Source organism: Saccoglossus kowalevskii, chromosome 11 (assembly GCF_978046115.1).
Source record: "Saccoglossus kowalevskii chromosome 11, keSacKowa6.1, whole genome shotgun sequence".
Lineage (NCBI taxonomy): Eukaryota > Metazoa > Hemichordata > Enteropneusta > Harrimaniidae > Saccoglossus > Saccoglossus kowalevskii.
In genome coordinates, this window is record NC_140651.1 from 17,098,399 (window position 1) to 17,111,896 (window position 13,498).

Consider the following 13,498-nt stretch of genomic DNA (forward strand, 5'->3'; position numbering starts at 1 on the left):
CTGTGCCCAAGAGCACTGGAACCCGACGTTACCATGGCAGTGACTAATATAACAAACACAACGCACACCTGAAGCCAGTATTTCATAAATTGTTAAGGGTCCGTTTCATGTTTATTTGTTCATGCATGCGAAGTGATTTGGTAACTTGGGGGACGTGTGTTTGTCGAAACACGTTGATGCCTGTGACGTTTGGTGTCACATCGTTTGCACCTGGTTGTGTGCGATCGTGGCACATCATTCCATAGGTTATTATAACGTACTGGTGTACATGGTATAATAAATATACACTGTTAGATAATTGTTAGATAGTTCACACCGGTACGCGTACGTAGTTCGTGTCCATCATCGTCTATGTTGGATAACCCTGGTATCCTCGACATGCGGACGGAGTATACCATGTCCAACCTAGCCATAAAAACGTACGTTTTTAAATAAACTAATTCCAGTAGTGGAGTTTCATACATTTTAAGGAAACTAGTTATGACTGTCTTTACATGATATATTTCTAATCGGCATTGCGGTAGACGTATAACTGACGACAAAATAGACGAATCTTTTATATCCATCACACACTGTCCTCGACAGCGAGTACTTTCTATAAAACATGGTTGAATTGCAAACAAATCATCGGGCATTCATGAATTGTAATATAAAAGTACTCGACGAAGGAATAAACAACTTGATGAGACAAAAGTGAGACGCATGAGATGACAAATTTACTGAAGTTTGAAACATCCTTTTTTCAACGATGAAGGATTTACAGTTGTCAACGATTGATTGGTCTATTTATGGGTGATGCGTTTATTTCAAACATTTCAATGTCCCAGGCTTGTATTCCGACTGGAGGGGTCCCGTATGATAGTACTCTACAAGGCACTCATTTTTGGTTGGGTAGTCAATTATTTTATTGCTAAGACAGTTTACTGCACACATAACCCTCATGTTAGTTTATTATTACGTGTCGAGGACCGACGGACACTCTAGAGGGATGGGCAGCGATGTGAAACAGTGTATGGTTATTGACCGTTGATGTCAACTGAGTCGACCTGGCGATTCACACGATCGTAACCTCTTAACACTCACTCGCACTTTTGGATAGCATTGTTAATTGAGAGAAGCTCCGTCGCGACATTGTCCGCGTCGCATGCAAGAACTTGTGAAAAGTTAGTTGCCGCATGCAGTGAGAATTGTTAATAAGATTAGACAAATTTTTGAACAATAAATCTGTTTTGAGATTGCGAGAACAACGTGTGAAAACAGTGAGGTCAATTCAGCCGTCAGACCGGTTTAGAAATAGCTTAGGGTGTCAAAGCATATCGTCAACATTAAGCGCCCGACACGTGACCGCTGACGTCCAATAGGCCCATAGCAGCGTGTGTTACCATAGCAACTCGCCTCGCCTGCCTCGGATATATAACAGCTACTTTCTGATATTGTTTCATTACAGGCTTGCGATTCCGATAGATCAACGGTCAGCGTAAGACTCTTCTAACAACTCATCAAGTACTAAGACTCACGTCTAACTTTATAAAGACAACATGGTAAGTGCGGCTTTTGGATCTTCAGATTCAGGTTCAGGTTCAACAGAAGAACTTGAATTTTAGAATCGTTGGTAAAAACCCACTTTCCAAAACTCTGACGGAAATTGCTTCGGTTGAAAAATATAATACAGGTCAGCGAGAAATCATGAATAACACTTCGATGTATAGCGGTCATGGTGAAATCTATCGAGCATAATTTCTGAAAAGATGGTCACTATGTTGTCGCTACGTGTCGGATGAATTAGTAGGTGAGCTTGTAATATACACTGTACGTATTTGTTTCTATCACCTACAGCGTGAAGTAATCTCAATCCACGTTGGACAAGCCGGTGTACAAATCGGTAACGCCTGCTGGGAGCTCTACTGCTTGGAACACGGTATCCAGCCCGATGGCCAGATGCCAAGCGACAAGACCATTGGAGGCGGTGACGATTCCTTCAATACCTTCTTCAGCGAGACTGGGGCTGGCAAACACGTACCACGTGCAGTGTTCGTCGACTTGGAACCAACCGTAATCGGTGAGTAGTCGGTAAACGTGTCAATTTTTCAGACATCGATTTGATCTTCCACACCTGCAGTAGTGTTGGCACTTTTATTAAGTGTTTGCAAATACGAAGCAGAAACAAGTACTCGGCAAAATCATTGAGCATTCAGCGTATTGTTTCATCCACAGATGAGGTCCGCACCGGTACATACCGTCAGCTTTTCCACCCAGAACAGCTGATCACCGGTAAAGAAGATGCCGCTAACAACTACGCTCGTGGTCACTACACCATTGGAAAAGAGATCATCGACTTGGTTCTGGACAGAGTCCGAAAGCTGGTAAGTTGAACTTATTTTGGATACGAGTAATATACTTTTCGTCACATAAACGAGCGTCGACAAATTTCGTAAAGTTGTTTTGTTCATGCATCAAAATATCATAACATGAAATCTAAGAACGACAAACAAAGCTTGCGTCTAACATTCAGAGTAATAATCAGCTTCGGTGCGTAGTTAATAACGATAGTGGAACGGGCACCAGGTTAAACTGTTGGTGTATATCCAATCTCCAAAGACATTTATTTGAAAGATAATTAAGTTGCCGTTGTTAAGTTGACGTATTTATTTAAATGCCTCGACTATGGAGACAGACGATTATGTCATTGTCAGTTTACAAAGTACCGCCGCGACAACAAGGCTGTTGTTAACAATAGAGCCATTTTATTGCAATTCTATACGTAAAATATATGGTTTGTTTATTGGTTTCCTAAGATCAGTTTAATAGCCCAAGCAACTGCGCCCAGCAACAACTTCTAAATTGGTAGATACAATAATATAAAATAGAAAACGTGAAGAAAACAATAATATGACATTTCTTATCCGATACATTAAGTATATTAAAGCTAAATAAATTATGTTTATTTCAAAATGTTGTGACAATGTTAATAAATACAAACTCGAGAACACCGAGTCACGAATGTTGGCATAACAACGTCACCTACAGCTATGCATCGTCATGTAGAGCCGGGATACCGGAAAATTCCGACATTCAACCAGTTAATTATTTTAGTCCACCCAAACATGTCGATGTATGAACACGGGTTCATATCTAATCTAAGATAGAGGTATGAACGTACTAAGTTAGTACGCCCATCATGATGATAGACTGAGCAAATATGCAACGTCTCGCCGGAAGATTCCTACAACAATAGCGGTGACCTTCTGAGGCTACCGACTGATCTCTACTCGCACAATCAATTAAATCGCTCACAATAGAATTCTACAATTTATTATCGTCAAGTCGTACGTGCTTAATACTTTAAGCGTTTTCGGACATTCCGTTTTCACAATTGCCTGTTGTTTTCGATCTTGAGGGGGCTGTAAAATCATATCCCTCATCTATAGGTTCCTTGGTTTCCGTTAACAATCGGTCAATGACAATTGCCATTGTAACCAGCGGGAAAATAGCGGCTCGCCCCTTTTCAACCTTTGACAGTTTTCACAACTCGTTAAACACGGGTTCCATTCAATGTGACTTATCCCAATTATGCACACACTACGCACGACGCCCTACTCCCCAGGCGCGGCACCATTGCATTATGAGCTCATACGTTTGTGTTTGAGAAAAAAATTGAATATAATTTAATTTATGATGTTATTTATGTTTACTTTCACCCAGGCTGATCAATGTACTGGTCTCCAAGGTTTCCTCATCTTCCACAGCTTCGGTGGTGGCACCGGTTCTGGTTTCGCATCCTTGTTGATGGAACGTCTGTCTGTTGACTACGGAAAGAAGTCCAAGTTAGAATTCGCTGTTTACCCAGCTCCACAGGTCTCCACCGCTGTCGTCGAACCATACAACTCTATATTGACCACTCACACCACCCTCGAGCATTCTGATTGTGCTTTCATGGTTGACAACGAAGCTATTTACGATATCTGTCGTCGTAACCTCGACATCGAACGTCCAACTTACACCAACTTGAACCGTTTGATTGGTCAAATCGTCTCATCCATCACCGCATCTCTGAGATTCGATGGTGCCCTCAACGTCGACTTGACTGAGTTCCAGACCAACTTGGTGCCCTACCCACGTATCCACTTCCCATTGGCTACATATGCACCAGTCATCTCCGCCGAGAAGGCCTACCACGAGCAGTTATCTGTCGCTGAGATCACCAACGCCTGCTTCGAGCCAGCCAATCAGATGGTGAAATGCGACCCACGTCACGGCAAGTACATGGCATGTTGCATGCTGTACCGTGGTGATGTTGTACCAAAAGACGTCAACGCAGCCATCGCTACCATCAAGACCAAGCGTACCATTCAGTTCGTCGATTGGTGTCCAACTGGTTTCAAAGTAGGCATCAACTACCAACCACCAACCGTTGTACCAGGCGGTGACTTGGCTAAAGTACAGCGTGCTGTCTGCATGTTGAGCAACACCACAGCCATCGCCGAGGCCTGGGCTCGTCTCGATCACAAATTCGACTTGATGTACGCCAAGCGTGCTTTCGTTCACTGGTATGTCGGTGAAGGTATGGAGGAAGGTGAATTCTCAGAGGCACGTGAAGATTTGGCAGCCCTAGAGAAGGACTACGAAGAGGTCGGTGTCGACTCGGTCGAAGGCGAAGGCGAGGAGGAAGGCGAAGAGTACTAAACATGTGTGTCGTACACAACAACAATTCACTATCATGGCAACATAACAATAAGTAAATTAAAATTAAAGAGATCTCTTATGAAAACTTTTGTATATACCATTACCTAAACGTACAATATTTAATAGTAAATAAAACGTTTTGTTTTTACATAAAATTACAGCGACTTAAAATTCATCACACACGACCACACCAGTCCCCACTACTACCACCACCACCACACACAACTACCATCCTGGCCGATGTATATTAAATACATTGTAGTTCGCTTTTATTATCGAGTTCAACCTTTGCATAGGACAGAATAATAATACATGTCATGACCTAATTCTGACATCGTGATACTATAAACAACTCACAGGGCCGGGGTTAAAACATTGCATTGATGATGTCAGAGAATTACTCTTTCGTATAACTGTATGACATTATTGTTTTTATTTTAACACAACACAAAAAGTTATATCCAATATTTTACGATATGTCTGAACATTGAATATGCGGAGTAGTACCCCACCCCTGAGTCTACCACTATGATGATTCCATTCTACTACATTAATATATCTTCGTTTTCACCAACTTTTAAGTATCTCAAATCTCGGTCACATAAAGCTGCCCATTTTATTTGGACATGAGTTTACCATTAAAATTCATTGTTCCTATAGTTTTTTTTTAATTTGAACCATTCAGTTGTAGTACTAGTAATTTGTAACATTACCCGCTAAGTAACTGTAATTAATGCCGACCTAGACTGTTTGTTTGCCTAACATCTCTATCCCTATTGATTCTGTAACAGAATGCGTGTCACTTACACGCGGTGCCTTTGCTCCCTCCTAACCTACTCCGTGATAATAATACAGACAACCCAGGTGCAACGGATCATGTGACGCGATTAATAATATGAACCTACATCGAAAAAATACAGTTACTGGTCATTACCAGATAAAACTCAATTTCTGGTGCGCATGCGCAAGCGATTTTTTCCCCGATGTACCTGTCTTGCAGAATAATTTCAAGGTTCTTTTTCCAAAATTAAGTAAATCGAGTTTTTGCTGTCGCATATTAATATCTTAGGGTCGTGTTTCCAAGGTAACAGTTGTCCGTGGTTAGGTGCACATTTTAATACATTCTACACTGTGTTGAGAGGTAGCGATAAATATTATGGGATATAATTTTACTGAATGTATGTCATTGTATGTGTAATTATCTTCAGGCATCAATTACGGTTGTTGTTTCAACCTCGCACGGTTTAGTTTGCAGTACTCGAATGACTTTCATAACAACACTATAATTACTTATTTTAATTTAATGAATGACCGTCTGACCTTACGCACTCGTCCAAAACATATTCAAACGAATGATAACCAAGCCTCCAATATTATCAAGATTAAATTGTTCAATTAACTGAAATTATTAATTAATAATTCATTATTAATTGCTTACAAGTTGTATATAATAACACTTAGCGGGAGTATTGTTTAAATTTAACCGTCTGATGTAAATATCATCAAGATCTTCGTAATATAGCTCCGTAACTACCGTGCATGACTTTTAATAATAATGTGTTTTTACTAGTACCGTTCGTGGTACACAGACACCGTCGACACAAGACAAAATGTTGCCCACACGGAAACTATATTGTTATTCTGTTAGCATAAAACGTGCGGTGATTGTGTTCTCGAGTCAAGGCAACAATCGAGGCGGACGACATCTCTCAGGACTGTTCAGCTGACACGAGAGCATGGTGACCATTGAACCAAACCCCATATATTCCCGCACCACACTGGCGGCTTATTTTTAGACTCCAAACCATAATATTTACATGTTCTAAATTCAGTAACGGATATATCCGAGTGGTGAGCAAGTGTGAAAAGCACACCCGGAATGGAATTTGGGAAACTCGGCGTAAGACCAGTATTTTATGAAGCCCAATGAACGTTCGAATTAACTATCAGCACAGTCCCTCTATCAGAGGGACTGTGCTATCAGTATCCGTGTCGAATCCTCGGGGCGGACATCCGGGCATTTTCACCGCCTGGCAACCCTCGCTGTGAAAACAAAGGCCAAAAACTCGCAAAAACCGGTACTTTGGGATGGTTGTTGTGACTGAACAGTGTAACAAGATTAGCCCTACGTGTGTAACATATATAAATTTGGTTGTTCAGAATTACTTCAAAGTTTGTGTTGTTTTCTCGAATTTTCACCGGCTCCACCGGCGTTCCACAGCAGCGCGCACAGAGCCCATAGAAATGCATGGTACAGTGGTGCGCGTCTTAGCAACGTGGAACGTCTGTGACGTAGCCCCCCCCCCCCCCCCATCCCCGCCAATGACTTTGAAGAGCGTATATGACATGATGGACATGACTTTGTACAGAGCCCGATTCTGCGTTATTTCGAATGCGGCCAATATATTTGCCAATATGACCACGCTGTAGATTTCAAGAAAGCACTTGTGCTATTAGCCTGACAAAGTCCCTGATTTGCGCCCTCCGCGGTGCTCTTAACCCAACAGTGAGGTATGATGCCGTTCGGTCGGTGAAGGCGCCACTCACGCCTACATGTTATACTCTGGGGAATATGGTGCTAAAACAACCAGTAGTAAACATGGCACTGAATATATTCTCTGGTCCGGGCATTTTCCCCGCCTAGCAACCATCTCGGTGAAAACAAAGGCCGAAAACTCTCATAAATCCTTACTTCGGGCTAGTTGTTGAGACTCTCTCAAACAGTTTAACAAGACTACCCATACATGTGCAACATATATAAATGTGGTTGCCCAGGATTACACGTTTGAGTTTGTGCTGTTTTCACCGGCTCTTCGACTGGCGTTCTACAGCAGCTTGCGTATGACTAATAGAAATACATGGAACAGCGGTGCGCGTTTTAGCAACGGGAATTGCTTAGTGTAGAGTTGGGTGCGCACTTAGTGTTTCATAGTGAGTCATACAGTCACACATAACTGTAATATCTATATACGGATGGGTATCATTTATGGGCCAGTCGCTTTGTGTTGTGTTATTACGGTAACATTTGAAACTGTTTGTGAGGGAACCAATTGCCAGTGGTCTCTAAGCAACAAATAAATTACCATATTGTTCTGGCGAGGAATGCGTAATACAAACCGGAGTCTGTTTTCATCGGATTTAATGGAACGTTAAAAAAATAACAATCTTGAAAGAAGAAAATGAATGTCCAAATGTGCGTGTGACATGTTATAACGTGAATTTTACGTAATATTGTGGGCGACAATGTGCGTATTGCAGCAGTGCAGTAATCGTAAGCGATGAGAAAACTGGAACGCAGATTTAAAAACACTATACTGTTCTCGTTGTATTCAGATGCAAGTCTACCATATAATATTTCTATATGTCAAAGACTTGAACACGTGGTTGTTAACCTGACCATAACCCCGCTGCATGCAAATGAGGTAATACATACACATTTGTATGAAAGGGTAATTATAATATCCTGGATTATATAAAATAGTGATTGTAATCTGACTTCGATTAGATGATGTACTTTTTTGAAACTTGGAATGTGTGTTTTTTTGGCACTTTCGCTTGAGGCGTGGGTCAGCAAAATACAATCCAGATGTATTTTCAACGAAAAATTAATTCCAGCTAAAATAAAGTATTTTTTCAGTATACGATTAATGCATTTAAATGCTAAAACTGCCAGTATCATTGCAGCGGTTGATTCCGCTTCAAATGCTGTATATTGATGTGCTGGGATGATACTGATGTTTGCTGACTGATTCAAAACTACTTGTGGTGCTACTTGTTCCAACTTTGCATCTACACACATTCGTAAGCTTACATGTTAAAGCGGGGGAGTCGACACCTGCGCATGCGTCAGTTGGCCATAGCGTGTCATTGTTTACAGAAAAAAACCACAGAACAACTGATCAAATTTTTGTATTAAAAACTCTAATTCAAAAACACATTAAAAATAAACAAAAACTCTGTTTGTTTTGTAGATTTTGCCAAAGCATTCGACACGGTATGGAGAGTAGGGCTATTCTATAAACTATTAAAAAATAACATTAATGGCAAGATTTACAAAATAATAAAAAACATGTATTCAAAAACAAAAGCTTGCATTAATATAAATAATTATATAACCAAAGAATTCACTATTAATTGAGGAGTAAAACAGGAATGTATAATTACCCCAACTCTTTTCAACATTTTTATTAATGATTTAAAGATAGTTTGGATAATACTAATACTGAACCACCACTCCTGAATAATAACACTGCTAACTCTATTTTATATGCAGATGATTTAGCCCTCATTTCCACTACCCAGGCTGATCTACAGACATCATTAAATACACTAAATGAATATTGCAATAAGTGGAAATTGAGTGTGAACTTTTCAAAAACTCAAGTTGTTATCTTTGGTTCATCAACATTGAGAAAAAAATACCAATTCAATTTTGGAAATGATAACATTCAAACAAAAAACAGTTATACATATCTAGGAATCACAATAAAATCAAATGGGAGTTTTGCTGATGCCATATCAAATTTAGCAGGTAAAGCTGGAAAATCAATTTACATAATGAACGAAGTACTTTTAGGAAATCTAGACATAAAACTAAAAATGAAACTATTTAACATTTACATAAAACCAATTTTGCTTTATGGCTTAGAATTATGGGCCCTAGATTTGCAGGACATTCAGGACAATGCTAAATGGAACAAAACATCAATTGAAAAAGTCAATATTAAATTCTGCAAACAAATCTTACAAGTGAATAAAAAATCCTGTAACTTAGCATCAACAGCAGATGTGGGTCATTATCCACTACTTCTCAGTGCAAAAGTTCAAGCTATTAATTACTGGTTGCATATAAAGAAACTCCCAGTTAATATTCTTAACAAAACAGGCATACCTAGAACAAACACAACACAATACTATACAATACAAATGGCTAAATGCAATACATACAATATTGAAAGACAATTCACTAAACTTCATAAAAGAAAAAACATTCACTATCAAACAAAAAAATTAAATTAATCAAATTTTAAAAACTTCCCTTGAAAATAAATATACCAGTTTCTGGAAAGAAATGATTTCCAAAGAAAATAGCAAACTGAGAACATATGCTACATTTAAAACAGAATACATCTTTGAGCCATATTTGAATGAACTTGGCACTCATAAAAGGAAAGTGTTGACAAAATTTAGAATTAGTAACCATAACTTGGCAATAGAGGAAGGCAAATATTTATTTCCTAAGAAACCTATAAATAAAAGAATATGCAATAACTGTGACACAAATTCAATTGAAGATGAAGAACGTTTTCTATTGAATTGCCCAAAATATAAGACATACAGGGAAAATTTTATCCAAAAAATTATGACACTACTTTCATCCAACAATAAAAATATACAGTTCACATATGTACTCTCAAGCAATGATCCTGGCATAATTAGAGAACTTTCCAATTATATTTACACAACAAAAAGATTTATTTAACATATAAATATTTGTTAAGACCTTTTGTATTGTTTTTGTACAATTCTTACATATATCTTGTTATTATTTTAAAACTTTTTGCTGTACCTATCCTATGTAAATCTTTTTACACGGAGGCAATAAAGTTATTATTATTATTATATAAACTATAGAGGGCGCCAGTGTAGCTTCTAATAATCGATGTATTTTCGAGAGTGTATTTGGTAAATATTCTCTGATACGAGATGACCGATCAGTGATGGTTGCCCATCTATTTCGGATAAAGAGGTGCTTCGTAATCCGGATGTTTTAGTATTTTAGCTGTATGTATTGTACAAGGAAGAAATCGAGTCTGGACAGGAAATTATAATCCATGATGGACTTTCTAATTTTAGAAAGTTTGTGTAAGTCGATCCTATACTGGGAATCCATGCTATACTACTGAGTGTAAAACAAATATACCTTCCAAGTGGCGGTAGATTCATTCACTTCGTTTTTTTACAAGACTACCGGTGATGGCGCACTAAAGAAACTTCACGACACAGCCAAATCGCCCCTTGAAGTAACAAAGGTTACAAAGTTATTCTTCTTCGAAAAACTTAATAAAACAAACTTAAGGCAGCTTTGAGTATTATTATTATTTTATTGAAAGTCGGTGGTGTATGTTTATTTTAATGGCGGACTAATACATAGTATTACAGTGTGTAATCAACTAGATTATTGACCACATTGCCATTTTCAGTGTTGATGATTCCGCTTTAATGCTGTGGCAATTATCGTCATGCCAACGCTTAGGTGTCATCTTTCTCAACTTATGTCATTCCTTGCTGCATATTTAATTCACTATTTGGGTGTGAAATCGCCTAAATTGAATTCAATGACAGACTTCCTCTCGAGTGAAACGAGCAACTGCCAGTGCAACGTACATATATCAGCAGATAACATCATTAGAGTGAAACTAACAACCTGCGATGACGTTTTAGGTAGTAGAAACCCCTGTCCCTGATTCCATTATTCCCCCTCCTCTTTTAAGAGTAGTAAGACCGGTGTTATAATAACTAGAAAACAAATATGATTTAAAGCGGCACAGCGTCCTGCGTTTGAATTTCATGTAAACATATTTATACGCGTTGTACACGGCGCATGGGACCCATTCGATGCGGTGTGACGAATGTGGCGTTTAAAAATAACGTGAATGATGATTAGAGTCCATTACGACAACGTTAACACACGGCAAGCAGTGGTCATTTCTAAAATCACGTGACGTGACTTACATCACATACCAGTGTAGTCGGTGTGTCACAGTGTAAGATCTGCTTATTGCAATTGAGATGGACACCCACAGAACTCACACTGGACAGGGGGTTCTTTCACTGCTAGAATGAGGTAGACAAGACGATAGTACTGGAAATGAAATACACATACACCAAAATATCGAGTTGAAGCTCGTGGCTTTAATACCTCCCAAAAAATAATTACAAGAAATAAAGCATAGAAAAATACAAAGTCACTAAAATAGGGGATTGCCTGGGGAAGTGTGCATTGGTGATAACTCACGGTTCCAGGATGTAGAAATGGGTGACAGTCGATGGCTTCTGCAACACAAGAAATGCAGAGCAAGCTATTATTCTAGAGGGCGCCATTGGAAGCAGGAGATCGCAGAGCAGTTCATATAAGTCTCACAGAATGATGGTTGAAGTCTGTATCACTTGTCTCACAATATCGCAGCAGGAACACACAGCTGAGGGTACAAGGTAGAAATGATGGACCCCAACTGTCCCCAGTCTAGGCCATTTGTGCCGATAAATTGGACAACCACATAACACATATTGATTGACATTCAATGATTACTTCGCACTCATACGTCTGAGGATATGATATGATACTGGGGCCAGGGAAATTGAAAACAAATCTACACGAAAACAAAAACAATATACAAAATGCAGGAGAAAAGCGCATCATCGCATTTCCCCCACAAACAACATGTTTTTGCGTGACTGACGTAGAGAATATCAAATACCACGTGCACAGTATTGAGGTATTGAAGTGTGCACAACATTTGTTAAGATACCTACCCCTACCTGACATAAAGATCCACTCCTAATGCGCAAGGGTTACAAGAAGTCCATTGAGGAATAGAGTGCTCCTTGACGTGTGTATTCGTTAATAGCTTGATGTATGACTCCAATGATTCATTCCAAAGTTACAACCTCCAGGGCAGGTACAAAGGGACAGTTGTTAATATGTGGTCAGCACTATGGTATTTTAAGTACTTAAAGTACACAATACATATGGGACAACAACTGCGCCCGTCCGTCCTCAGGCTCATCAACCACCCATCCGTCAAACCAGAAATAAATAAAGATTTTAGTCGTCCACTAATAACAAAAATAATACAGCTTTTCTGAGATTTCAGATTTTCTAAATGACGCCCAACCTCACAACCAATCAGCTGTTTTTTGACACCATACCCATTAACGCCGTTATGTGACGTTATATTAGATCCTTGGCGTGATAATCATAATACTGGATTCGATTATTGATTGGCGCATTTATATTATTTTATACGAAATATTAAATATTATCCGCATTCCGATGAATAAAAGAACTATTTTTAAAAAATTTTTACAGTGACTATTTTATAAAAATGTAAACCTGGTTTGAGTGATGTTGCCATGGTGACAACAGCCGTATAGCAATAGTAACTTACTTACAAGCTCGTTACATATAATATTGCTTATTAACGATGATTATCACCATGGCAATCAGACGATTAGGGTGTGATCGTTCAGTGAGCGTGCCTGACATTGAATAATTTATAGTGGTACTTCCTCGTGATAAAATACATTTTTTGTGGGCGGACGATGATTCCGTGTCAAGGTATTACTATATTTTAGACTGTTGTAATGTTACATGTGTTCTGAAACTCGGCACATGCTTAAAGCGTAATGATTGGAATTAATATGTTGCTATTTTTCCACTATTAGTCGTCACCTGCGCATGCGTCAGATGGCCATAGAGTGTCATTATTTAGACACAAGCGTCTACCCATGAGCCTTTGCGTTTTTAGCGTGTGTTGTTATCGTCGCTTGGGACTCAATTCCCGCGCGTGCGCAGGTGACGACCCTCTCGCTTTAAAACATATGCTATTGTTTTTATAACATAAGCTCGTATTTGCTATCTCAATTGGTCGTATTGCGTTAATTTTCCCCACGTGTACGTACACTGAATGGAACAGCTATGTTATATTGAGCTAAACATTATATGCTAATTACCATACTCACGTGATTGATATAAAGTTGGCGGATGTATATGTGTACATGATTCAGTTCATTGAGCCCTGCGGGACGCCAT

At 39.1% G+C, this 13,498-nt stretch overlaps 1 protein-coding gene across 1 annotated transcript; it reads left to right on the plus strand.

Annotated features, from left to right (window-relative positions):
- The first annotated feature begins 1,440 nt into the window (after nt 1-1,440).
- On the plus strand, nt 1,441-4,838 carry LOC100369818 (tubulin alpha-1A chain-like). The gene is made up of 4 exons (XM_002735540.3): nt 1,441-1,541; nt 1,837-2,059; nt 2,215-2,363; nt 3,703-4,838. The coding sequence occupies exons 1-4, from the start codon at nt 1,539-1,541 to the stop codon at nt 4,681-4,683; spliced, it is 1,356 nt and encodes a 451-aa protein (XP_002735586.1). The 5' UTR covers nt 1,441-1,538; the 3' UTR covers nt 4,684-4,838.
- The last annotated feature ends 8,660 nt before the right edge of the window (nt 4,839-13,498 follow it).